The sequence below is a fragment of the Erythrolamprus reginae genome, chromosome 8 (genome assembly GCF_031021105.1).
Source record: "Erythrolamprus reginae isolate rEryReg1 chromosome 8, rEryReg1.hap1, whole genome shotgun sequence".
In the NCBI taxonomy this organism is placed as follows: domain Eukaryota; kingdom Metazoa; phylum Chordata; class Lepidosauria; order Squamata; family Dipsadidae; genus Erythrolamprus; species Erythrolamprus reginae.
The window spans coordinates 17,142,131-17,169,157 of NC_091957.1; the positions used below are offsets into that span (position 1 = coordinate 17,142,131).

General features: G+C 44.5%; 1 protein-coding gene across 1 annotated transcript; it reads right to left on the reverse strand.

The window, feature by feature from the left end:
• Positions 1-42: 42 nt before the first annotated feature.
• Positions 43-26,432, reverse strand: ERRFI1 (ERBB receptor feedback inhibitor 1). The gene is made up of 4 exons (XM_070759060.1): positions 26,357-26,432; positions 3,799-3,988; positions 3,583-3,656; positions 43-3,005 (listed from the first exon to the last, which is right to left on the reverse strand). Exons 2-4 carry the CDS (start codon positions 3,909-3,911, stop codon positions 1,867-1,869), a joined length of 1,326 nt encoding a protein of 441 aa, XP_070615161.1. The 5' UTR covers positions 3,912-3,988; positions 26,357-26,432; the 3' UTR covers positions 43-1,866.
• Positions 26,433-27,027: the final 595 nt, after the last annotated feature.

The window sequence follows — 27,027 nt, forward strand, 5'->3', positions numbered from 1 at the left end:
AGGGAGGCAACAGGGATAACCAATAAATATAGCAGCTGCACCTTTACCATAAATAAGTAGGTCATAACTTTATTAACTCCAAGACGTGACAACATATATCTATATATCTATATATCTCTCTCCAAAATACAACTCAACGCATTTCCCCCCTCGACACTACACCCAAAACCTTTTCAGTGCATTATTTCTCTGATAAACCTTCATTTCATTTGGATTAGAACGGTGGGAAAAGAGACAGAGAAAGAAAGAAAGAGAAAGAAAAGAATGAAAATGAAAGAGGAAGGGAGAGAGAATGAAAAAAGAAAAAAACAAATGAAAGAGAAAAGGAAAAAAGAAAGAATGTTGAGAAAGAAAGAGAAATATATAGAATGAAATAAATAAGAAATATATATAAAGAATGAATGAAAGATAGAAATAGAGAAAGAATTTATTTTATTATTTTATTAATCAGATTTCTATGCCGCCCTTCTCCGAAGACTCGGAGAAGGAGAGAAAGAAAGAGAGAGAGAGAGAGAGAGAAATAAAGAAAGAAAAGAAAAAATAGAAAGAAAAGAAAGAGAAAAAGAAGGAAGGAAGGAAGGAAGGAAGGAAGGAAGGAAGGAAGGAAGGAAGGAAAATGTTCCCATTTTAGCGGATGGGGAAGTGTAAACAATGGGGGGTTGTGTTAATCCCCCCAAAACAAACAAACACGGAACGGACCTCAGTCCGAGAGCCAGTTCTGGCTTCCTGCTTATTTGATCCAGTGTGCATGTTGCGTGTGAGACGGTGAAGAAGGTGAGCAAACCAACCACAACAACTCACCCATGGAATGAGACCAGATCAGAAATTATTCCCAAAAAAAAGGGGGGGAGAGCCCCAAGCAGGCTCCCAAGATTCGTGACCCACAACCCAAGGCCAGCTTCTATATCTACACAAAGGGTCCCCTTTTCAAAACAATTTGTGTGGCTGAGTTGGAATGCATTTTTTTAAAGTTGTTGGGTGGTCCCGCAAAGCCCTCCACGGCTGCAGAAGCCAGAGGAGGGGTCCCCAACTCCCCATCACACCCTGGGCCATGGCCTGTTTGGAATTGGGCTGTCCGAGCGGCAGACAATCGTACACAAGTATGCAGTTTTACTTGTGTGTGAGAGGTTGGCGCTCACGCATGAAACTTTACTTTTGCGCAAAGGTTGGGTGTTCGGCTCGGGCAATGGGCTCTGTTTGTGCGAGCCCAAACGGACGCACGAAACCTCCTCCCACCGAGGGCCAGACCACCAAGCTAAAAAGTTTGGGGACCGCTGAAGAGAGAATTATCCCGGAACAGAAATAATTTTTAAAAATCTACCTAGCGGGAAAACGTCTATTAACACCTGCAAAAAAAGAAAAAAAATTTAAAATACTGAATTTGTTTTCTTCTGGGCTTTCGGCTAAAGCCACTGGTCGCCTTTAGCCAGAACTACAATTCGGTTGTGCGAAATTAGGTGAATTTTTACATATTAGGTATATATTATATCTAGACTCGCTACCGAGCTGTGGTCCATTCAGAAGCGGGCTGGAGGAGCGGGCCTGCGCAATGCCATTTGTGCGAGTGGCAGCCGCACTTGCCCACTTCCACCCCGCCGGTTCGTAAAACCATTTAAAAATTGGAGACTGCAGCTCTAGAATATTCAATAACTGGCCAGCCGCGGTCGCGTAGGACTTGTTTCTGCTTCGAAGGGTGTTGGTGGTTGAGATGTAGCTATTGTTGTCGTCCGTTCGGGAGGTTCCGGCACGGACATATCCACCTCCCCATTTATGTCCGGGCAGCAACTAAGTCTCTACACGGGGTCCTTACGGAAGAGAATTGTCGTTGTTCTTGGATTCCAAATCGTTTTGCCGTTCGCTGAATCCTTACGGAGAAACCATACACGCCAAATGTTTGCGTTTGACCAGCCCCCCCAAGTCAGTTTTGACCAGCGCGGTGGCTCCGTGGGCCGCCTGCCTCTGTCCCTCCTCTGGCCCCAAGCTGCCTTCTTCGGCCTCCTGGAAAAACATCTCGTATTTGTCCAAATAAGGAGGTCTTTCCGGCAAGAGGTAGTAGTGAGTGGAGCTGACTTTTTTGCCGTTTTCGATGATGGGGAGAATACAGGGCACTTTGTGGGCTGACCCTTCACTGTGCTGCCTCTGGAGAGCTTTGCTGCTGACGTACTTTGGATCCGGGGCAAAACTCTGCGTCGGGGGCATGACCCCGTGGAGATACGCCGGCAATGTTTTGGGACTCGGCGTCCGAGAATGGCTCCAGGGCAGAGGTTCCCGTGGAGGCACCTTGGGTGGTTTGTCTTCATCGCTATATGCGCCGGAAGTCACCTCGGCCGACCACCTCCGATAATCGGGTTTGAGGAAGCGGGGAGGCAGCGGGACCCTGGGGGGAACCTCAGGTTTGTCGTCGTCCGAGCTGGGGGAGGAACGACAGTGGTGGCCCGAGACTCTGACCGACGGTTTGTTGAAGGAACCGGCAGGGCCAGAATGAGAGCGGCGCAGACGGCGGTGAGGTTGTTGCGGCGGTGGAGGAGGGGGAGGACAGACATTCTCTGGACAGCTGGGCTGTTGCGGTTTCCCCTCTGCCACAGCATCAAAGTAGGCGTAGTTAATTTGGCCACAGCCCCTGAAACTGCGCCGGCCCTGACCTGAAAGCTTAAAACCAGGACTCGCACAGTTCTCCAGCAAGAAGTCGGTATCCGAACTGGTCAGGAACTCCACTTCTCGATCCACTTCGTCGTGTAGGAAGTTTTCGGCGTCGGGCAGAGGGGGCAGTGGACGGGTACTTCGCTCCACCAAAGAAAGGGGGAGGGAAAGCAGCGGCCCGCTCTTCCCCAGGACTTGAGAAGGCATCTCGTCGGAAACCCGTTTTGCGGTCAGAGAGAGTCCACCGAAGGCGGAAACGAGGCGGTCTTCGGAGGCGGAAGGAGTAGTGGGGTGAAGGGGAGAAGGGCTGGCTTTCAAGAGGAAGCTGGGACCGCCGACATCTGGATCGGGACAGGAGACACGGCCTAGGAGGAAAGGTATCTTAGGATAAATAATGAATCCGAGATTTGGGATAATTGGAAATGCTGTCTCCCCACGAGCGATGGGCTTGTGTGGACCATCCCTTCTTCCCACCTATTTGTCCACGGCCCGTGCTAGACGATAAGCTAAGACAAGAGGAACACAAGACTGTCTTGCCTTCCGGTGGGATAAAAACAATTAGAACTATAGAGAGAGAGAAAGAATGGAAGAAAGAAATATATATAGAGAGAGAAAGAATGAAAGAAAGAAAAAAGAAAGAATGTATGAAAGAAAGAAAGAATGAATGAATGAATGAAAGAGAGAGAGAGAGAATGAAAGAGAAAGAATGAAAGAAAGGAAAGAAAGAAATGGACTCAGCTTTCTCAAAATGAGGAAGGAAGGAAGGAATGGACTCAGGTCAATGAATCAAAATGAGAAAGGAAAGAAGAAAGAAAGAAAGAAAGAAAGAGGAAGGAAGGAAGAAAGGAAGAAAGGAAGGAAGGAAAAAGAAAGAAGGAATGGACTCAACTCAATGAATCAAAATGAGAAAAGACAACCGGGAGAACTTTCGGAGGTACCTACCGACGGAGGTCAGAGGATGTGGTCCCGGGTTCAAGTTGCAAGCCATTGCTACGGAGTCCACGTGGAAGAAGGGACTGCGTTGTAAGAGAAAGGAGGGAGGGGAAGAGAAAAACATGAATGAAAGGGAAAACCTGGACGGTCTTGCGCGACGGGGCTGTCTAACAATCCCGGCGCGACAACACATCTGTCCCCGTCCGCCTTTTGTCTGGCACTCACTTTGCAAGCTGGCTGTTGTGATGACGGCAACAGGCCTCCAAGCTCCCATTACGGAGAAAGCTGGGGTTCAAGGAGAGGTTGACCTCCTGGGCTGCGATGCCTGTGGTGGACATGGCCTGCAGTGGGCGACTCTCGGGCCCTGTCGGGCTTTCAGAAGGAGTCCATGGTCTTCAGCAGCTACCTTGGCTCCCTGGGAAAGGAAGAGGGGAGAATGAGCCCAGGGTCCAAAGAGAAGGGGGCATGGCTCGTGTTCTCGGGCCTGAAGTAGCCAGGAACGATGCAGAGAGGATAGTGGCTGGAAGGGACCTTGGAGGTCTTCTAGTCTGACCCCCTGCTCAAGCAGGAGACCCGAAAGCTTTTCAATCAGGATAGAGCTGGAAGGGACCTTGGGGGTCATCTAGTCCAGTGTTTCCCAACCTTGGCAACTTGAAGATATTTGGACTTCAACTCCCAGAATTCCCCAGCCAGCAAATGCTGGCTGAGGAATTCTGGGAGTTGAAGTCCAAATATCTTCAAGTTGCCAAGGTTGGGAAACACTTTTCTAGTCTAACCCCCTGCTCAAGCAAGAGATCCTAGACTTTTTCAATCAATCAGGATAGAGCTTGATGGGACCTTGGAGATCTTCTAGTCTGACCCTTTGATCGAGCAGGAGACCCTAGACTATTCCAAACAATCTGAGCTGGAAGGGATCTTGGAGGTCTTCTAGTCCTGGATTATTCCAATCAATCAGAGCTGGAAGGGACCTTGGAGGTCTTCTAGTCTGACCCTTCCCTTCCAGCAGAAGACCCTAGACCTTCTTTCTTTCCCTTTCTCTTTCCTTCTCTTTCCTTCCTTCCTTCCTTTTTTCTTTCTCTTTCTCTCTCTTCTCTTTTTCCTTCTTTCTTTCCCTTTCTCTTTCCTCCTCTCTCTTTATTTCTTTCCCTTTCCTTCTTTTCTTTCTTTCTTTCTCTACCTTTTCTCTCTCTTCTCTTTCTCCTTCTTTCTTTCCCTTTCTCTTTCCTCCTCTCTCTTTATTTCTTTCCCTTTCCTTCTTTTCTTTCTTTCTTTCTTTCTCTTTCTACCCTTTCTCTCTCTTCTCTTTTTCCTTCCTTCTTTCTTTCCCTTTCTCTTTCCTCCTCTCTCTCTCTTTCTTTATTTCTTTCCCTTTCCTTCTTTTCTTTCTTTCTTTCCTTCTTTTCTTTCTTTCTCTCTCTCTCTCTCTCTCTCTCTTCTTTTCTGGTCCCTTAAAGACAAGACCGCTTTGGCCCGGCCTATCTATTCCCTCCCAACATCCTCCGTTCCTCAAAAGGGAAAACTAGATTTTTTCCCCCTGCTGGCATGTGGGAGCAAAGCGGGCTGGGAAAGGAAATTGGTCCCAGCGCCCTTCCGGCCTAGAGAAAACACCCCAAGCGCCTTAATGACACCTTGCCAGGTGTGTTATTAGTGAAAGGAAGTCGTGCCATAATGAAAGGATGGAGGAGGAGAAGATCCTGGCCAAGGGAGTGAATGGGTGGATGGATGGATGCCCAGGTCAGAGATGAGTCACCCAGAAGGACACTGGAACCCAGATCTTGATGGTAGGGAAAGCGAGGAGGATGCTTGGCTGCATAGCTAGAGGTATAACAAGCAGGAAGAGGGAGATTGTGACCCCGCTGTATAGAGCGCTGGTGGAACCACATTTGGAATAATATTCTGTCCAGTTCTGGAGACCTCACCTAAAAAAGCTATGGATCAAATTAAACGGGTCCAAAGACGGGCTACAAAAATGGTGGAAGGTCTTTAAGCATCAAACTGACCAGGAAAGACTTCATGTCTAGTCTGGAGGACCGAAGGGAAATGATCAAAGCATTTAAATATGTGAAAGGGTTAAATAAGGTTCAGGAGGGAAGTGTTTTTAATAGGAAAGTGAACACAAGAACAAGGGGGGACAATCTGAGATTTTAGTTGGGGGAAAGATCAGAAGCAACAGGAGAAAATATTGTTTTACTGAAAGAGTAGTAGATGCTTGGAACAAACTTCCAGCAGACGTGGTTGGTCAATCCACAGGAACTGAATGTAAACATGCCTGGGATAAACATCCATCCACCCTAAGATAAAATATAGGAAATGGTATAAGGGCAGGCTAGATGGACCAGGAGGTCTTTTCCTGCTGTCAATCTTCTTTGTTTCTATGTTTCTACGAACCACGGGAGGGCAGGGAGGGGACAGGCCCCTGAAGGCAGGATGAAAAGCCACGGACGGAAGCCAAACAAGGAGAGAAGCCACCCAAAGAACAAAGTAAGGAGAGCAATTTCCTGGCAAGGGAGAATAACCAGTGGAACGACTTGCCACCAGAAAGATGTGGCTAGCTCAATCGCCGGAGGCTTTTATGAAGAGATTGGACACAGATGTTGGTCTTGAACAGTCATATGGTTCTCCTGCTGGAACAAGGGGTCAGAATAGAAGACCTTCGAGGTCCCTTCCAACTCTATCCTGATTGATTGATTGATTGATTGATCAATTGATTGATTGAAAAGCAGAGGGTCAGACTAGAAGATCTCCAAGATCCCTTCCAACTCTATCCTGATTGATTGATTGATTGATCAATTGATTGATTGAAAAGCAGAGGGTCAGACTAGAAGACCTCTAAGGTCCCGTCCAGTTCTATCCTGACTGATTAAAAAGCTGTAGGGGTCTCCTGCTTGAGCAAGGGGTCAGACTAAAGACCTCCAAGGTCCTTTCCAGCTCTATTCTGATTGATTGATTGATTGAAATGGTCTAAGATCTCCTGCTTGAGCAGGGGGTCAGACTAGAAGACCTCCAAGGCCCCTTCCACCTCTATTCCGACTGGCAAACATTCAGCGGTCTTTACTAAGAGCCCACTTAAGATCCCCTCCACCCTCTGAAAGAGACCCCGAAAAATTCCTTTCACCACGACTAGCTGCTAGCCTGCAACGCAACACAACACAAGAGTTGGCCATTGTGTTCCAAACACACACACACACAACGCCCACCCTTAATTTGCAAGCCCCCTCCTCTCCCGCCTGGGCTCATCTTACTAACAAGCCATTATCTGGGATTTCGGAGGGTGGTAGCGATAGTGACCCCACATCCAAGCCAGGATTTTCTCTCCCTGTTGCTAAGCCCACCTCGGAGGAGTTGCTCCAAGATCCTTGGCAACAACACAAAGCCGAGGAGAGGAGGGGTCTTCACACAAAGAAATGTGGGGGGGGGGCTCAGAATTCCCTTGGCTGAGCTTACAAGCCCCCTCCACCACTTGGAAAAATACCCCTCCCGGCCTTCTCTTCTCCCCCTTTCCTCGTTCTTTCTCTCTTTCCCTCTGTCTCTCTATAATATCTAATATTATTAGCACAATGGCTAATTCTCCGTTTCAAGCTCCTGTTTTTCTATCTTTTCTTTCTCTTTCCTTTCTTTCCCTGTCTCTATAATATCTAATGATATTATTATTGCGACTGTAATTCTCCCTGTGTTTCAAGCTTTTCTTTCTTTCTTTCTTTCTTTCTGTTTTTCTCTCTTCCTCTCTTATAATGCCTAATGATATTAGTAATTCTCCCTATGTTTCAAGCTTGCTTTCTTTTTTTTCTTCCTTTCCCTTCTTTTTCCTTCTTCCTTTCCTTTTTTCTTTTTCTTTCTCTCCTTTCCTTCCTTTCCTTATTTCTCTCTTTCCTTCTCTCCTTCCTTCCTTCTTTCTTTCTTTCCCTGTTTCTATAATATCTAATGATATTATGTATGACTGTAATTCTCCCTGTTTCAAGCTTTTTCTTTCTCTCTTTCTCTCTTTCTTTCTTCCTTCCTTTCTTTCCCTTTCTCTCTCTCTTTCTCTCTTATAATATCTAATGATATTAGTACAATGACTAATTCTCCCTATGTTTCAAGCTTCCTTTCTCTTTTTTCTTCCTTTCCCTGTTTCTTTTTCCTTCTTTCCTTCTTTTTTCCTTCTCTCCTTCTTTCCTTCCTTTTCTTTCCTTATTACTTTCTCTTTCCTTCTTTCTTTCCCTGTTTCTATAATATCTAATGATATTAGGTATGACTGTAATTCTCCCTGTATTTCAAGCTCTTTCTTTCTTTCTTTCTTTCTTTCTTTCTTTCTTTCTTTCTTTCTTTTACTTTCTCTCTCTCTCTCTCTCTGTCTTTCTTTCCTCATTAACCTAGGTTTTTTTTCTTTTTTTGCCTACTCAGGCGGCCCAACTATCAGGAGTAAATCTCCTAAGAGGCGGGAGGGGCGTGCAGCAACACCGCTGCCAAACCAGAAGTCACCCGCCCGGCTCATCCCGGTTTGACAAGTGCCTGACATCACTTCCTCCATCTTTTGCAAACGCCTGCCAGAGGAGGAGGAATTGTAGAAGGGGAGGGGGGCACCCGTCGGAAGCCACTCCCGAGTTTAATACAGGTTTACGCGACCGCCTGCAGCGGGAAAACTCAGTAGAACTTTAAGGGCAGGAGGGCAAGGCGGGCAAGAAGGGTTAGGCGTCCAGCCAGCACCTTTCCTTCTTTTCCTTCCTTCTTTTCCTCTTTCCTTCCTCCGTTCTTTTCCTCCTTCCTTCCTTTCCTCTTTCTTTTTCTATTCTCTCTTTCCTTTGAACTTCATTCCTTTTTTCCTATTCTTCTTGTTGATCTTCCTTCCTTCCTCTTTACTTCCCCTCCTTTTTGTATGCCCCTTCTTCCTTTGACCTTCCTTCCCATTTATTTTTATTTTCTTCTTCTTAGCTCTGATTTTCCTTCCTTCCTTCCCTTCCCCTAATTTCATCTCCTTCCTTCCTTCTTTCCATTCCCTTCCCCTAATTTCATCTCATTCTTTCCTCTCTCATTTTATCTACTTCCTTCCTTCCTGCCTACCTTCCTCTCCCGTCCTACTTTTCCTCCTTCTTTCCTTCTTTTTCTATTCTCTTTTTCCTTTGAACTTCATTTTTTTCAATTCTTCCTCTCCTTCCCCTAATTTTATCTATCATTTCATCTCCTTCCCACCTACCTCCCCTTTTCTTCCCCTAATTTCATCTCCTTCCTTCCTTCCTTCCTCCCCTTCCCCTAATTCCATCTCATTTTCTTCCTTTCTCTCTCATTCCATCTACTTCCTTCCTTCCTTCTTTCTCCTTTCCCCTTCCTTCTTTTCTTCTCGTTATCCTTACCCCTTCCTTCCTTCCTCCCTTCCCCTAATTTCATCTCCTTCCTTCCTTTCTCTCTCATTCTATCTACTTCCTTCCTTCCTTCTCCTTTCCCCATCCTTCTATCCTTCTCGTTATCCTTACCCCTTCCTTCCTTCCTCCCGCCCTCCCCTTTCCTTTCCTTCACCTAATTTCATTTCATTTCCTTCCTTCCTCTCTCATTCCATCTCCTTCCTTCCTTCTCCTTTCCCCTTCCTTCTATCCTTCTCGTTATCCTTACCCCTTCCTTCCTTCCTTCCTCCCTCCCCTTTCCGTCCCTTCCCCTAATTTCATCTCATTTCCTTCCTTCCTCTCTCATTCCATCTCCTTCCTTCCTTCTCCTTTCCCCTTCCTTCCATGCTTCTCTTTATCCTTACCCCTTCCTTCCTTCCTCCCTCCCTCCCCTTTCCTTTCCCTAATTTCCTTTCCTTTCCTTCCTTCCTCTCTCATTCCATCTCCTTCCTTCCTTCTCCTTTCCCCTTCCTTCTATCCTTCTCGTTATCCTTACCCCTTCCTTCCTTCCTTCCTCCCCTTTCCTTTCCCTAATTTCATTTCATTTCCTTCCTTCCTCTCTCATTCCATCTCCTTCCTTCCTTCTCCTTTCCCCTTCCTTCTATCCTTCTCTTTATCCTTACCCCTTCCTTCCTTCCTCCCTCCCTCCCCTTTCCTTTCCCTAATTTCATTTCATTTCCTTCCTTCCTCTCTCATTCCATCTCCTTCCTTCCTTCTCCTTTCCCCTTCCTTCTATCCTTCTCTTTATCCTTACCCCTTCCTTCCTTCCTTCCTCCCTCCCCTTTCCTTTCCTTTCCCTAATTTCATTTCATTTCCTTCCTTCCTCTCTCATTCCATCTCCTTCCTTCCTTCTCCTTTCCCCTTCCTTCTATCCTTCTCTTTATCCTTACCCCTTCCTTCCTTCCTTCCTCCCTCCCTTTTCCTTTCCTTTCCCTAATTTCATCTCATTTCCTTCCTTCCTCTCTCATTCCATCTCCTTCCTTCCTTCTCCTTTCCCCTTCCTTCTACCCTTCTCGTTATCCTTACCCCTTCCTTCCTTCCTTCCTCCCTCCCCTTTCCTTTCCTTAATTTCATTTCATTTCCTTCCTTCCTCTCTCATTCCATCTCCTTCCTTCCTTCTCCTTTCCCCTTCCTTCTACCCTTCTCGTTATCCTTACCCCTTCCTTCCTTCCTTCCTCCCTCCCCTTTCCTTTCCTTAATTTCATTTCATTTCCTTCCTTCCTCTCTCATTCCATCTCCTTCCTTCCTTCTCCTTTCCCCTTCCTTCTATCCTTCTCGTTATCCTTACCCCTTCCTTCCTTCCTTCCTCCCTCCCCTTTCCGTCCCTTCCCCTAATTTCATCTCATTTCCTTCCTTCCTCTCTCATTCCATCTCCTTCCTTCCTTCTCCTTTCCCCTTCCTTCTACCCTTCTCGTTATCCTTACCCCTTCCTTCCTTCCTTCCTCCCTCCCCTTTCCGTCCCTTCCCCTAATTTCATCTCATTTCCTTCCTTCCTCTCTCATTCCATCTCCTTCCTTCCTTCTCCTTTCCCCTTCCTTCTATCCTTCTCGTTATCCTTACCCCTTCCTTCCTTCCTTCCTCCCTCCCCTTTCCGTCCCTTCCCCTAATTTCATCTCATTTCCTTCCTTCCTCTCTCATTCCATCTCCTTCCTTCCTTCTCCTTTCCCCTTCCTTCTACCCTTCTCGTTATCCTTACCCCTTCCTTCCTTCCTTCCTCCCTCCCCTTTCCGTCCCTTCCCCTAATTTCATCTCATTTCCTTCCTTCCTCTCTCATTCCATCTCCTTCCTTCCTTCTCCTTTCCCCTTCCTTCTACCCTTCTCGTTATCCTTACCCCTTCCTTCCTTCCTTCCTCCCTCCCCTTTCCTTTCCTTAATTTCATTTCATTTCCTTCCTTCCTCTCTCATTCCATCTCCTTCCTTCCTTCTCCTTTCCCCTTCCTTCTATCCTTCTCGTTATCCTTACCCCTTCCTTCCTTCCTTCCTCCCTCCCCTTTCCTTTCCTTCCCCTAATTTCATCTCATTTCCTTCCTTCCTCTCTCATTCCATCTCCTTCCTTCCTTCTCCTTTCCCCTTCCTTCTATGCTTCTCTTTATCCTTACCCCTCCCTTCCTCCCTCCCTCTAATTTCATCTCATTTCCTTCCTTCCTCTCTCATTCCATCTCCTTCCTTCCTTCTCCTTTCCCCTTCCTTCTATGCTTCTCTTTATCCTTACCCCTCCCTTCCTCCCTCCCTCCCTCTAATTTCATCTCATTTCCTTCCTTCCTCTCTCATTCCATCTCCTTCCTTCCTTCCTGCGGCGACTGCCTACAGCATCCGGAATGCAATTATGACGAAGGCGGCGATAATTACGATTATCCGCCATTTGGGGAAGGCCAGGAAACTTGGCTCTGCCCGCTGAGCGTTTCTTAAAAAGCCAGCAATCTGATTTTTTTTTTCAGCCGGCGCCGCCTGCCTGCTCTTATAATTGCCTGCCTGCCAGCCGAGCCGTCTTCTGGGCCTTGGAGGAAGGGCAGGGCGAGAAGGAGGCAAGGTTGGCGCCGCAAAGAGACCTGTCCCAGAGGGGCCGCTGAGGGCCACCCACACAGTGTACCCCCACCCACAACCGGGGACGCGACCTGGAGGGAGATTCGGGGCTGGTCATGACAGGGCGGAATGCGGTAGGGCCTAGATCAGGGGTAGGCTGAGTTGGCTCTTCTACGACATGTGGACTTCAACTCCCAGAATTCCTGAACCAATCATGCTAGCTTGGGAATTCTGGGAGTTGAAGTCCACAAGTCACAAGAATAGCCCATTCGGGCCTACCCCTGGCCTAGATGGGTTGCAAGGAAAAACACACCCACAGAGCATTAAAAACGCCACAGTCCTCCTCCTTTTCTTTCTCCTGTTCTCTGCAAACCCCAGACACTGATGGTGTTACATAGTTGGGTCATGAAGCGTCTGGCAAGGAAACTGCAAAGAGATGCACCAAGACCCCACAGTCCTCCTCCTCTTATTAGAAACCTAGAAGACTGATGGCAGAGAAAGACTTCCTGGTCCATCTAGTCTGCCCTTATACTCTTTCCTGTATTTTATCTTAGGATGGATCTATGTTTATCCCAGGCATGTTTCAATTCAGTGACTGTGGATTGACCAACCACGTCTGCTGGGAGATTGTTCCAAGCATCTACCTTTCGGTCAAATCATATTTTCTCACGTTGCTTCTGATCTTTCCCCCAACTGACCTCAGATTGTGCCCCCTTGTTCTTGGGCTCACTTTCCTGTTAAAAACACTTCCCTCCTGAACCTTATTTAACCCTTTCACATATTTAAATGTTTCGATCATGTCCCCCCTTTCCCTTCTGTCCTCCAGACTAGACAGATGGAGTTCATGAAGTCTTTCCTGATCAGTTTGATGCTGAAGACCTTCCACCATTTTTGTAGCCCGTCTTTGGACCTGTTCAATTTGATCCATCTCTTTTTGTAGGTGAGGTTTCCAGAATTGAACACAGTATTATTCCAAATGGGGTCTCACCAGCGGTCTATACGGCGGGATCACAATCTCCCTCTTCCTGCTTGTTATACCTCTAGCTATGCAGTCAAGCATTCGACTCGCTTTCCCTAACACCTGACTGCACTGTTCACCCATTTTGAGACTGTCGGAAACCACGGCCCCTAAATCCTTCTCTTCTGAAGATTTTGCTAACACAGAACTGCCAATACAAGACTCAGATTGAGGATTCCTTTTCCCCAAGTGCATCATTTTACATTTGGAAACATTAAAACTGCAGTTTCCATTGCTTTGACCACTGATTTGATAAAGCTAAATCATTTGTCATATTACAGACACCTCCAGGAATATCAACCCTATGGAACACGTTAGAGTCATTGGAAAATAGGCAAACCTTCCCTACCAAACCACAATCTCCCTCTTCCTGCTTGTGATACCTCTAGCTAGGCGTCCAATCATCCTACTCGCTTTCCCTACTGCCTGACCGAACTGTTCACCCATTTTGAGACTGTCAGAAATCACGACCCCTCAATCCTTCTCTTCTGAAGTTTTTGCTAACACAGAACTGCCAATACAATACTCAGATGGAGGATTCCTTTTCCCCATGTGCATCATTTTACATTTGGAAACATTAAACTGAAGTTTCCATTGCTTTGACCACTGATCTAGTAAAGCTAAATAATTTGCCATATTACAGACACCTCCAGGAATATCAACCCTATGGCACACGTTAGAGTCATCGGCAAATAGGCAAACCTTCCCTACCAAATCACAATGTCCCTCTTCCTGCTTGTGATACCTCTAGCTATGCAGCCAAGCATTCTACTTGCTTTCCCTACCACCTGACTGCACCCATTTGGACACGTTCGGAAATCATGACCCGTCAATCCTTTTATAAATCCTTCTCACTACCCCTAAATCATTCTCTTCCTCCTTCAAACCTCACTCTGTTCTAAACACTGATGGTGTTACATAGTTGGGTCATGAAACGTCTCCAAGGAAACTGTAAAGAGCACCAAGACCCCACTGTCCTCCCCTCCTCTTATTTTCTTCCTCCTCTTCCTCCTTCAAATCTCACCGTTCTAAGCGCTGATAATGTTACCTAGTTGGGTCATGAGACGTCTGCGGGAAATTATTGAGTGTGCAGAGATGAATATGATGACTAGGCGGTTGAAGGGCCAAGAAGAGACTGAATACTATAAAACCTGGGATAGGGTCTATGAATGACTGAATAGAAGAAATATTAAATCAATTTAAGATTACATAGAAACATAGAAGATATATACCGTATATATATATATATATATATATATATATATGTCACATGTTTTTGCTGAATTTGAAAATTAAGGGAGACAAGGATAGATCTTTTTCGGCCTTGTTCTGGCCATATCCCTGCTGGGACTTGTGTGTGTTTGTGTGTGTGTGTGTGTGTGTATAAAATAAAGGGAACTCTCAGAACAACACAATAGAACTTCAAGTAAATCAAACTCCTATGAAATCAAACTGTCAACTTAGGAAGCAACACTGATTTGACAATCAATTTCACTGGCTGTCGTGCACATTCAACTTTGTACAGAACAAAGTATTCAGTGAGAATATTTCATTCATTCAGATCTAGGATGTGTTCTTTGAGTGTTCCCTTTAGTTTTTTGAGCAGTGTGTATATATAGAAACATAGAAATATAGAAGATTGACGGCAGAAAAAGACCTCATGGTCCATCTAGTCTGCCCTTATACTATTTCCTGTATTTTATCTTAGGATGGATATATAAATCTACATAAATATATACCCATGAAAACATATGTGTGTGTGTGTAGATTGTTGTGAGTTCAGTTTTTTCCCCCGTGTAATATTTTGAGTGTCTTTTATTACACAGGAAAAAAACCGAACTCACAACAATCTACATACATATACCCATGAAAATCTACAAAAATACATACATACATACATACATACATACATACATACATACATACATACTTACATACATCAACATGGCTCGACCATCTGGCCATCAACACTATAGTCTGATTCAATTTAAAAAAAAAAAACTTTGGCAAAAGTTGAAGAGGAAAAAAATGATCCTTGGCTCTTTAAAAATTTGTTGCATCTTTTTTCCCATATCCGAGTTAGGAAATGCTTGTTAGCCCGCTCATCGCCACATTGAACTGTAAAACCCTTTAAAAAGTACGTTGTGGGTTTTTTTTAATGGTTTTCAGCCATCCACGAGATGTAAAATTGTGGGTGAGTCAGAGGTGAGTCTTCCACGCCCCCCCCTTTGTCCCTCCCAAAAGTAAAAATACTGGAATTTCACACAGCTGGATGAATAGACTATACAATCACAGGATGTTATGACCGAGTCATTCTTGTTTCTATGCGCTCGTGGGGCAGAAGATAAGGCTTGGTAAGACTCATCGGGAGAACGCTGGAAGGGACTTTGCAGGTCATCCAGTCCAACCCCCTGCTCAAACGGGAGAGACCTCCATACAGAATAAAAGGATAACAAAGTCGGAGGAGACCTTAGAGGTCATCTATTCCAGCCCCCTGCTCAAACAGGAGAGATTCCCATGCAGAATAAGAGGGTGACAAGAGTTGGAAGGGACCTTGGAGGTCATCCAGTCCAAAACCCCTGCTCACACAGGAGACCATCGACCAGTTCAATCAATCAATCAACAGAGGGGGAGTAGACTAGATGACCTTCAAGGTCCCTTCCAGCTCTATCCTGATTGGTTGAGATGGTCTAGGGCAGTGATTTTCAACCTTTTTTGAGCCGCGGCACATTTTTTACATTTACGAAACCCTGGGGCACATTGAGCTGGGGGGGGAGGAGGCTAAAAAAAGTTTGGACAAAAAAATTCTCTCTCTCTCTTCCTCCCTTTCACTCTATTTCTCTCTCCCTCCCTCTTTCTCTCCCTTCCTCTTACTTTCTCTCTCTCTCTCCATCCTTTCTTTCTCTTCCTTCCTTCCTTCCTCTCTTTTTTGCTCTCTTTCTCTCCCTCCCTACCTCCCTCTATATCTTTCTCTCTTTCTCCTTCCCTCCCTCTCTTTCTCTCTCTCTTGCTTCCTTTCTCTCTCTTGCTCTCTGTCTTTCTTTCTCTCTCTCTCTTGCTTTCTTTCTCTCTCTCTCTTGCTCTCTGTCTTTCTCTCTCTCTGTCTTTCTCTCTCTCTCTCTTGTTCTCTTTCTCTCTCTCTCTCTATTGCTTTCTTTCTCTCTCTCTTTCTTTCTCTCTCTCTTCCTTTCTGTCTCTGAGCTTCGCGGCACACCTGACCATGTCTCGCGGCACACTATTGTGCTGCGGCACACTGGTTGAAAAACACTGGTCTAGGGTCTCCTGCTCCAGCAGGAGATCAGAATGGATGACCTCCAAGGTCCCGTCCAGCTCTATCCTGCTTGGTTGAGATGCTCTAGGTTCCCCTGCTCGAGGAGGGGGGTGGACTAAATGACCTCCAAGGTCCCAATCTATCTATTCCGATTGACAATCTAGGTATACAAGGCGGCTACTTGCCTTGACCAAAGACGACCATGAACGATACCCAACTGGGGTAAGGAGCCCCACAAGGAGCCCATTCCCACAACCAAGGGCTTTGTGGCCTCACGACACCCATCTATGTTGCGTAGGTCCTACGGGACCCCCCATCCTGACTTCTGGAAAGGGGACCTTCCAAGAGAGGGAAACTGAGGCACATTACGAAGGGATAAAATGGTACCCTATGGAGACAGACTTAGAAAGTTTCACAACACGGACAAAAGACATGAATGTTAAGTTGAATTCTACTTAGAACAAGGTTTTTTCAACTTGGCCGCCTGGACTTCAACTCCCAGAATCCCTCACACTGGGCTGGGGGATTCTGGGAGTGGAAATACAGACTTTTTAAAAGTTCTGCGTGAAAAGCTACACGCAGAACGGGAACGGCTGCTGGGGAAGCGGAGGACAAGAAAATAATTACGCTTGAAATTAAAAGAAGATACCCTTCTAGGAATTTAAAAAAAAAAATAAAGAATACAATAACAGCATTAGATATACTTGGCACTGCATATAACCACAGCAGCTAGAATAACTTTTGCACAACTCTGACCAAATTCACAAACTCCTTCAGAGAATATAATACAATATAATCATTTAAAAGCGAATATAATAATTTAAAATATTAATGAATGCGCAGAAATGGATAGGCTCACAGTGGAATTACGGGACCAAAAAGAATCGGATTATTATGAACTTTGGGGGGGAAATGACAACCAGTGAATTGCGAATAGGAAAAAACAAAGGATGATAGTTAACAATATATAACATGTAAATGTATAAATGGAAAGGTTTAAGTATATGCAGAAATAAATATGTGTGATGCGATTTTGCATAGAGAAAATGGAAATATGCCATTTTGTATAAAGAAATATGTGATTTTGTATAGAAGAAATGGAAATAGGTGATTTTGTATAGAAGAAATGGAAAAATGTGATTTTGTATAAAGAAAAATGTGATTTGGTATAGAGGAAACAGAAATATGTAAACAATGCAGAATTATTCTTTTATTCTATACTGTGTCCACTGGGGAAGGGCGGCCTAGGAATGCAAATAAATAAATAAATAAATAAATAAATAAATAAATGGATGGATGGATAGACAGACAGACAGACAGACAGACAGATCAATCTCAAACTATCATTGTATCATTTTTTTCAAAGAAAAGATTGGAAACATAGTTTAAAAAAGAAATTAAAAGAACATATATAACTTCACAATAAAGTTATGAAGAGGAGAAAAAAGGCGAACAATTGGGGAATCTAATCTAAAATTAAATAAAACTGAAAGAAATAAGGGTGATTAATTTCTTCAACATAATTCATAATATCAAATCCGTCTGGTTTTTTTAAATAATATATCGAGAAATACAATTGTAGGCAGCAAATATGTGAAAGCGGCGATGGGAAGAATGGAGGAGTGGAGGGGATTGGAAGGAAGGAAGGAGGGAAGGGGAGAGGAGAAAGGCTGAGAAAGGAAGAGGTGATGATGGGAGAAGGAGGTAGAGAGGGAAAAAGAAGAGAAGGAAACAAAGATGGAAATGGCAAAACAGAAAAAGGAGGAGAGGAGAAGAGGAAGGAAGTAGGAAGGAAAAGGAGGAGAGGAAAGTAGAAAGGATAGTTTTGATTGTAAAACTTGATGTACGTGCGCGAGAGATTTTGGTGATTTTTTTTTGCTTCTGCGCCTGCGGAACGGGAGGGAGGGAAAAGAGACCAAGAGGTGATATTTGGAGGAAAAATAACTATTAAAAAATTTCAGGCACTGTCTCATCCCGCACCAGTTCAAATGCTGGCTGGACCATGAACTCTTCCTCCAAAACTTTATTATTCCCTTATCTAGTTAACACCCTTTTTAAAAGCAGTCCTTTCCATCTTAATTCCTCAAATCCTTCTTTTCACTCTCTACTTCCTCCTTCCTTCATCCCCTCTTCCTTTTTCAGCCTTTCTCCTCTCCTCTTTCCTCCTTCCTTCCTTCCAATAGCCTCCACTCCTCCATTCTTCCCGCTGTTGCTTTCAGTTATTTGCCACCTGCAATTTATTTCTGGACGTATTACTAAAAAACCCCAACAGATTAAATATTATAAATTACACTGACAATATTAATCGCCCTCGTTTCTTTCAGTTTTATTTAATCTTCGATTACCCATTCTTCGCTTTCTTTCTCCTTCATACCTTTATTGTGAAGTTATATATCCTAATTTCTTGTTTGTTATAACACAATAAAATTCCATTTTGCTTCTCAATGTTTTTTCCATTTAACTTCATGTATAGTAGGTTTTTTTTAACTTAATTTTTGCTTCTCCTTTTTCACCTAGCTAGCATCATCTTATATACACTGCTCAAAAAAATAAAGGGAACCCTTAAAGAACACAACATGACTCCAAGTCAATCAAACTTCTGTGAAATCAAACTGTCCATTTAGGAAGCAACACTGATCGACAATCAATTTCGCCTGCTGTTGTGCAAATGGAATAGTTGTGCAAATGAAATATTCAATGAGAATATTTCATTCATTCAGATCAAGGGTGTGTTCTTTGAGTGTTCCCTTTATTTTTCTGAGCAGTGTATTTATAAATATTTGGGACCATGAATTCTTGAGGATTATCCAAACACAATCTTTCCAAGTGTTCGGAAACTTCAGGTCGTGCAGAATGCAGCTGCGAGAGCTATCATGGGCTTTCCCAAATATGCCGTTACACCAACACTCCGCAGTCTGCATTGGTTGCCGATCAGTTTCCGGTCACAATTCAAAGTGTTGGTTATGACCTATAAAGCCCTTCATGGCACCGGACCAGATTACCTCAGGGACCGCCTTCTGCTGCACAAATCCCAGTGACCAGTTAGGTCCCACAGAGTGGGTCTTCTCCGGGTCCCGTCAATTAAACAATGTCGCTTGGCGGGATCCAGGAGAAGAGCCTTCTCTGTGGCGGCCCCGGCCCTCTGGAACCAACTCCCCCCAGAGATTAGAATTGCCCACACCCTCCTTGCCTTTTACAAGCTTCTTAAAACCCACCTCTGCCGCCAGGCATGGGGGAACTGAGATACTCTTTCCCCCTGGGCCTTTACAATTTTATGCATGGTATGTCTGTATGTATGTTTGGTTTTATAATAAGGGTTTTTAACTGTTTTAATATTGGATTGTGATATGCTGTTTTTATTACTGTTGTTAGCCGCCCCGAGTCTACGGAGAGGGGCGGCATACAAATCCAATGAATGAATGAATGAATGAATGAATGAATGAATGAATGAATGAATGAATGAATAATAAATAAAATAAATAAAATAAATAAAATAAATAAAATAAATAAAATAAATAAAATAAATAAAATAAATAAAATAAAATAAATAAATAAATAAATAAATAAAATAAATAAAATAAATTTGCATCCTGGCTGGCTTTACAGGGCTGTTGCAAAAGTGTACAGCTTGTTCAAGGGGATACACAAGCACACACACATACACACACGGTCCATGGTTTGGTGGGTTTCTTGCAGACATTTCATGATCCAACTAGCTTACACCATCCATGCTACAAGGGAGTGAAGTTCGGAGAGGGGGAGAGAGGGAAGGGGGAGGGTTGTGGTACACTCCTTGGTAGGGTTTTTTTGCAGACTGTTCATTAGATTAACTGGTAATAAACTCAGACCTCCTCCTTTCCGCCAACCCCCTCTGATTTCTAGCCCTGATTATATCACCTAGTTGGGTCATGAGACGTCTGCAAGAAAACCAACAAGCTCAGACAGCACCATGGACTCTGTAGTCCTCCTCCTCTCTTTATCCACCACTCCCTCTCCTTCTTCCCCTCCCCTCTGCAAACCCGACTCCCTTCTAATGCTGATGATATTGCCTACAAATCCTCCAAGGTCCTCAATTTCAAACTTGAGCAAACAAACATAGAAAACATAGAAACATAGAAGATTGACGGCAGAGAAAGACCTCCTGGTCCATCTAGTCTGCCCTTAAAATATTTTCTGTATTTTATCTTAGGATGGATCTATGTTTATCCCCAGGCATGTTTGAATTCAGTCACTGTGGATCCTTCCTTCCTTCCTTCCTTCCTTCCTTCCTTCCTTCCTTCCTTCCTTCCTTCCTTCCTTCCTTCCTCATCCCTAGAAACATAGAAGATTGACGACAGAAAAAGACCTCCTGGTCCATCTAGTCTGTTCTTATACCATTTCCTGTATTTTATTTTAGGATGGATCTATGTTTATCCCAGGCATGTTTAAATTCAGTTCCTGTGGATTTTCCAACCACGTCTGCTGGAAGTTTGTTCCAAGCATCTACGACTCTTTTGGTAAAATAATATTTTCTGACGTTGCTTCTGATCTTTTCCCCCAACTAACATCAGATGGTGACCCCTTGTTCTTGGGTTCACTTTCCTATTAAAAACACTTCCCTCCTGAACCTTACTTAACCCTTGAACGTATTTGAATGTTTCAATTGTGTACCCCCTTTCCCTTCTGTCCTCCAGACTAGATAGATTGAGTTCATGAACTCTTTCCTGATCAACCTAAGACCTTCCACCACTTTTGTCACCCGTCTTTGGACCCGTTCAATTTTATCCATCTCTTTTGGTAGGTGAGGTCTCCAGACCTGGACAGGTATTCCAAATGAGGTCCCACCTTCGCTCCATACAGCGGGATCACAATCTCCCTCTTCCTGCTTGTGATACCTCTAGCTATGCAGCCAAGCATTCTACTCGCTTTCCCCACACAAATATATATCCCTAGATCAACCGCGTAGATCCACTGCTCCAAATTCTTTTGGCACCCGCTGATCACCACTCGAGCAAAAAAAATTCCACGTTTCCGAAGGCCACCACACAAATGCTAAGTGTTGCCTTGGTGGCCCCGAATTGCAAAGGATTCCTGGATTTTTACTCCTCCCGTGGCTTTGACTGTTTCAGCTGTGGCAAAAAATGAGCACAAGCTGGCACAAAATGACAACTGACCCTTCCTGTCCTTGCGGGATGCAACAAAAGGTGTCCCCCTAAGCCAGTGTTTCCCAACCTTGGCAACTTGAAGATATTTGGACTTCAACTCCCAGAATTCCCCAGCCAGCAAATGCTCGCTGGGGAATTCTGGGAGTTGAAGTCCAAATATCTTCAAGTTGCCAAGGTTGGGAAACACTGCCCTAAGCTTTCGTATCAAAGGTTTCCGAGCAAACATTTCCTTCACTCTTTCTAACACAAGCGCCACGGGGTCCTTTGTGGGTAATTACACTGCTCCGAACGGCAAAAATCATCCATGGGTGAATTAAACAAAATTGTGGGTCAGAGGCGGCCATTTTTTAAGCTAAGATTTTTAATCAGACCGTATTCGAAGAAAAGCATGACGTTTACAAAACCTGGTTTTGGAGGACACTGAATAATAGTGGATTATTTTTTTTTTGAATCAGGGGCTGATCAGAATCAGAAGGGACCTTAGAAGTCTTCTAATCCAACCCATTGCTCCAGCAGGAGACCCTAGAGACCATTTCAATCAATCAATCAATCAATCAATCAATCAATCAGAATAAAGATGGAAGGGACCTTGGAGGACTTCTAGTCCAACCTCCTGCTCAACCATTCCAATCAATAAATCAGAATAGAGATGGAAGGGACCTTGGAGGTCTTCTAGTCCAACTCATTGCTCCAGCAGGAGACCCTAGACCATTTCAATCAATCAAACAGAACAGATTTGGAAGGAACCATTTCAATCCATCCATCCATCCATCCATCCAAATAGAGCTGGAAAGGACCTTTGGAGGTCTTCTAGTCCAATCCCCTGCTCAACCATTTCAATCAATCAATTAATCAAATAATCAGAATAGAGATGGAAGGGACCTTGGAGATCTTCTTGTCCAACTCCCTGCTCAAGCAGGCCATTCCAGACCAGGTGCAACTTGGAACTGACACTAAACAAACTCTCGTAAATCCTGTCGGACAAAACTCCCATCCTACAGTTACGGTTCTGTGCAGTCCAGCAACAAGCCCCCAGTGTCCTCCAACTGGGTTTGGGGGATTCGTTAGGTGTGTGAGTATAGGGCTCCAGGGATGGAGCACCCACAACTTCTGGTGGCAAGCCATTTCACTGGTTAATTGTCCTCACTGCGAGGAAATTTGTCCTTAATTGGAGGTTGCTTCTTCCCTTTGGTTTAGTTTCCATCCATTATTCCTTGTCTGATCTTCAGTTGCTTTGGAAAATAAATTGACCCTCTTTTTTCATGGACGCCCCTCAAATACTGGAATATTGCTCTCATGTGTCCCCCCCCCCCCCCCAATCCTTCTTTTCTCTAGACTGGCCCAAATCCTGCAACTATTCTTGCTATTTTTTACTCTCTAGTCCTTAAATTATCCCAGTTGCTCTTCTCTGCACTTTTTTCTAAACTCTCAATATAGAAACATAGAAGACTGACGGCAGAAAAAGACCTCCTGGTCCATCTAGTCTGCCCTTATACTACAGTATTTCCTGTGTTTTATCATAGGATGGATCTATGTTTATCCCAGGCATGTTTCAATTCAATTCCTGTGGATTGACCAACCATGTTTGCTGGAAGTTTGTTCCAAACATCTACCACTCTTTTAGTCAAATAATATTTTCTCACGTTGCTTCTGATCTTTCCAAGTAACCTCAGATTGTGCTCCCTTGTTCTTGTGTTCACTTTCCTGTTAAAAACACTTCCCTCCTGAACCTTATTTAACCCTTTAACATATTTAAATCTTTCAATCATGTCCCCCTTTTCCCTTCTGTCCTCCAGACTAGACATGAAGTCTTTCCTGATCAGTTTGATGCTTAAGACCTTCCACCATTTTTGTAGCCCATCTTTGGACGTCTTCAGTTTTATCAATATCTTTTTGTAGGTGAGGTCTCCAGAACTCGACACAGTATTATTCCAAATGGGGTCTCACCAGCGCTCTATACAGCGGGATCACAATCTCCCTCTTCCTGCTTGTTGTACCACCAGCTATGCAGCCAACCATTCTACTCGCTTTCCCTACCACCTGACCGCACTGTTCACCTGCACTGTCAGAAATTACGACCCCCAAATCCTTCTCTTTGGAAGTGTTTGCTAACACAGAACTGCCAATACAATACTCAGATGGAGGATTCCTTTTCCCCAAGTGCATTCTTTTACATTTGTATGCATTAAACTGCAGTTTCCATTGCTTTGTCCATTTATCTAGTTAAGTTAAATCCTTTGCCATATTACAGACGCCTCCAGGAATATCAACCCTATTGCACACTTTACAGTCATCAGCAAATAGGCAAACCTTCTGTACCAAAGCTTTCCCTATGTCACTCACAAAGATATTAAAAAGAATAGGACCTAGAACAGACCCTTGTGGCACACCGCTTGTAACCAGTCTCGGCTCAGAATACTCGCCATTAACAACAACCCTCTGATATCCACACTTTAGCCAGCTACAAACCCACTGAACTATCCAGGGATTAAGTCCAATCTTCAAAAATCTTATTTTTATTTTTTATTTGGATGTGGCATTCCAGGTGTGGCCTTACTAAGGCTTTACAAATCCTAGGAATTCAGAGAATTTATTCTCAGACCCAATTTTTCCAAGAAGAACTTCGCTCTCTCCATCCTCTCTCTCTTCTTTTGGTCTTTATCTTACCTTTTCCCCCGAAGAAATCAGGTAATTAAACGTTATCGTATCAACAAACCAGAGTCACCAGCAAGCTTAGATTAAACAGCCACATCCTTCCTTTTGCAAGGCTCCGCGGAAAAGCCCAGGGCAGCTACACCAACACGCAACTCTGGAGGAAGGGACGGAAAAGGTTTCAAGGACGGCCCTACTCACACCTAACTAACCACACAAAGCCAGTTTATTTATCTAATAAATCCTATGGGATTGGGCGGCACACAGAAGTCAAATAAATTAAATTAAATTATCTAATTTATTTATCTAATTTGTCAGAAGACCGTTGGAGGACACTGGGGGGTTTGTTGCTGGACTGCACAGAACCGAAACTGTAGGATGGGATTTTTGGCGTACAATGTCCTGGATTTACGACAGTTCGTTTAGCGTCGGTTCCAAGTTGCAACCCACCCACCCTCCCCAAGAGCGACTTATCGGCGTTTTTTCACACCGGTGATCGTTGCCACGTCCCCATGGTCACGTGGATCAGAATTCATACACTTGGCCAGTGATTCGCATTTACGACGGTGGGAGCATCCCTTTTACTTTTTATTGTATTTTTTATTATTTACTTACTTACTGGTATTTTATTGCTTACTTTTATTGCTTATTTTATTTTACTTACTTATTTTATTTATTTTATTCCAGCTACTTCCTTTTTTCCCTTCCTTCCCTACTTCCTTTCTTCCCCTAATTTCATCTCATTTCTTCCTTTCTCTCTTATTTCATCTCCTTCCTTCCCCTAATTTCATTTCCTTCCTCTCTCATTTCATTTCCTTCCTTCCATCCCTCCTTCCTTCCCTTAATTTCATCTCATTCCTTCCTTTCTCTCTCATTTCATTTCCTTCCTTCCTTCCATCCCTCTTTCCTTCCCTTAATTTCATCTCATTCCTTCCTTTCTCTCTCATTTCATCTCCTTCCTTCCCTTAATTTCATTTCATTCCTTCCTCTCTCATTTCATCTCCTTCCTTCCCTCCTTCTTTTGTTCCTTCTCTCCCTTAATTTCATCTCATTCCTTCCTTTCTCTCTCATTTCATCTCCTTCCTTCCTTCCTTCCTGCTTTTTTCTTCCTTCCTTTGTTCCTTCCTTCCATCTATCCATCCTGTTTTCTTTCCTGCTTTCCCCTTCCTTCCTTCCTTCCTTCCTTCCTTCCTTCCTTCCTATTGACTCAGCCTTCCATCCTTCTGAGGTGGGTCAAATGAAGACCCAGATTGTTGAGGGCAAGAGGCTGACTCTCCGTAAACCGCTTAGAGAGGGCTGTCAAAGCACTACGAAGCGGCATATAAGTCTAAAGGCTATTGCTAAAACGCTATTGCTATTTGACGGAAGCGTCTGTAACGGACACGGTGAGAGAGGCTGGCACCAACCGTTTCTAGAACACAGTATGTCACACACATAGCACACAATCACTGTTGGCTCCGGCAACGCTTGGTGGCAGTGTGTGTGTGGGGGGGAGGTTGGGACAGCTGGTACTTGCAGAAATCTCCCTCAATCAATCAATCAATCAGCCCAAGGGGAGAATAGGATTAATAGAACTGGAAAGGGACCTTGGAGGTCTTCTAGTCCAACCCCCTGCTCAAGCAGTAGACCCTATGGCATTTCAGACAAATGGTACTCCAATATCTTCTTTAAAACCCCCAGTGATGGAGTAAACCTACAGCTACTGGAGGGGTCAGACTAGAAGACCTCCAAGGTCCCTTCCAACTCTATTCTGATTGATTGATTGATTGAAATAGCCTAGGGTCTCCTGCTATTGTGATTGATTGAAATGTTCAATGATCTCCTGCTTGAGCAGGCGGCTGAACTAGAAGACCTCCAAGGTCCCTTTCTGCTATATTCCGATTAACTGATCAATTGAAACAATCAGGAGATTTTGTGAGGTCGATCCTAGGCAAAGGCAGTGTAAGGTCTCCCGCTCAAGCAGGGGGTTGGTCTACATGACCTCCAGGGTCCCTTTCCAGCTCTATTCTGATTGATTGATTGATTGATTGAAATGGAGTCCTGCTCAATCAGGGGGTCAGCCTAGAAGACCTCCAAGGTCCCTTCGGGCTCTATTCTGATTGACTGACTGATTGATTGAAATAGTGTCCTGCTCAAGCAGGGGGGTCAGCCTAGATAACCTCCAAGATCCCTTTCCAGCTCTATTCTGATCAACTGATTGATTGAAACAATCATGAAGTTTTGTGGGTTCGATCCTAAGTAGAAGCAGATGTAGGGTCTGCTGCTCAAGCAGGGGGCTGGACTAGAAGACCTCCAAGGTCCCTTCCGGCTCTATTCTGATTGACTGATTGAAATGGTGTCCTGCTCAAGCAGCGGGTCAGACTAGATGACTTCCAAGGACCCTTTCCAATTCTCTCCAGAGGGTCCTGGAAGGACCTTTCCGGTCGGGGAGGTTGTTGGAGGAGGGGGGGGAGAACAAGAGACAGAGAAGAGCCGCCTGGGTTGCCTATGAGCTCACCTTCCTGCCCCCGGGCGGTCTCCTAGCAACCGGGCTCGCCCTACCTGTGCTGCAGGTGCAGCCGCCTGTCGCCTCCCCGCCGCGCTTTGCAAGGGCGATGACTAAGGCTTGATTCACCAGCAGCAGCAGCCTTCCTTGTGGATCGGGCGCAAAGGGAAGGAAAGGGACCCCACCACCACCATTACCACCAATCCACCGCCGCAAGAAGAGGAGGGGGGCTTTTCTGCAACCCCCCCCCGCAGCCCCCAGACCCAATTCTCCCCCCCCCTCCCGCAGCCCTCCCCCTCCCCCCTGCCGCCCTATTTCCTCCCCTCCACTCACCTAGAGGGCGCCCGCGAGCCCCGCTTAGCAAAAGGACCAAGTCTCACGAAAGGCGACGGCGTCACTCTGAGCCCCAGCCCGAGCGAGAGGGCGCTTTTATAAGGGGAGGGCGGGGCCGGAAAGGGGAGGCGTGGCGCGAGGGGACCAGCCTTCCCCCTTTGTTCCCGCCCCGCTGTTTTCTTAAAGGGGCGATGAGTCTGGGGCAAGGGAGAGAGGGAGAGGGCCCACCGCCGCTTTTCGGTGTGCTGAGCGAGGCGCTTGGGGAATATTGATACTTTTTAATTTAACTTAATTAACTTAATTAACTTAATTTATTTTATTTTATTTATTTTATTTATTTATTTTATTTTATTTATTTTATTTTATTGACTTACTTATTTTATTTTATTGACTTACTTATTTTATTTTATTTTATTGAATTATTTTATTGACTTTCATTCTTACTTATTTTATTTACATACTTATTTTATTTTATAACTTACTTATTTATTTTATTTATTTATTTACTTACTTACTTATTTACTTATTTATTTATTTGGACTTATATGCCGCCCTACTCCCAGAGAACTCTGGGCGGCTCACAGCCAAATAGACATAAAATATTATTAATTAATCCATTCATTATTATTATTATTATTATGTATTAAATATATAGGCCGCCCAACTCCCTT

Excerpts from the sequence above, each read along its gene's own strand:
- ERRFI1 (XM_070759060.1), bottom strand. The coding sequence starts at position 3,911 with ATGTCCACCACAGGCATCGCAGCCCAGGAGGTCAACCTCTCCTTGAAC. Across the intron at positions 3,657-3,798 it reads CACAACAGCCAGCTTGCAAA|TCCCTTCTTCCACGTGGACT; the intron begins GTGAGTGCCAGA and ends CTTACAACGCAG. Across the intron at positions 3,006-3,582 it reads ACATCCTCTGACCTCCGTCG|GCCGTGTCTCCTGTCCCGAT; the intron begins GTAGGTACCTCC and ends CTTTCCTCCTAG.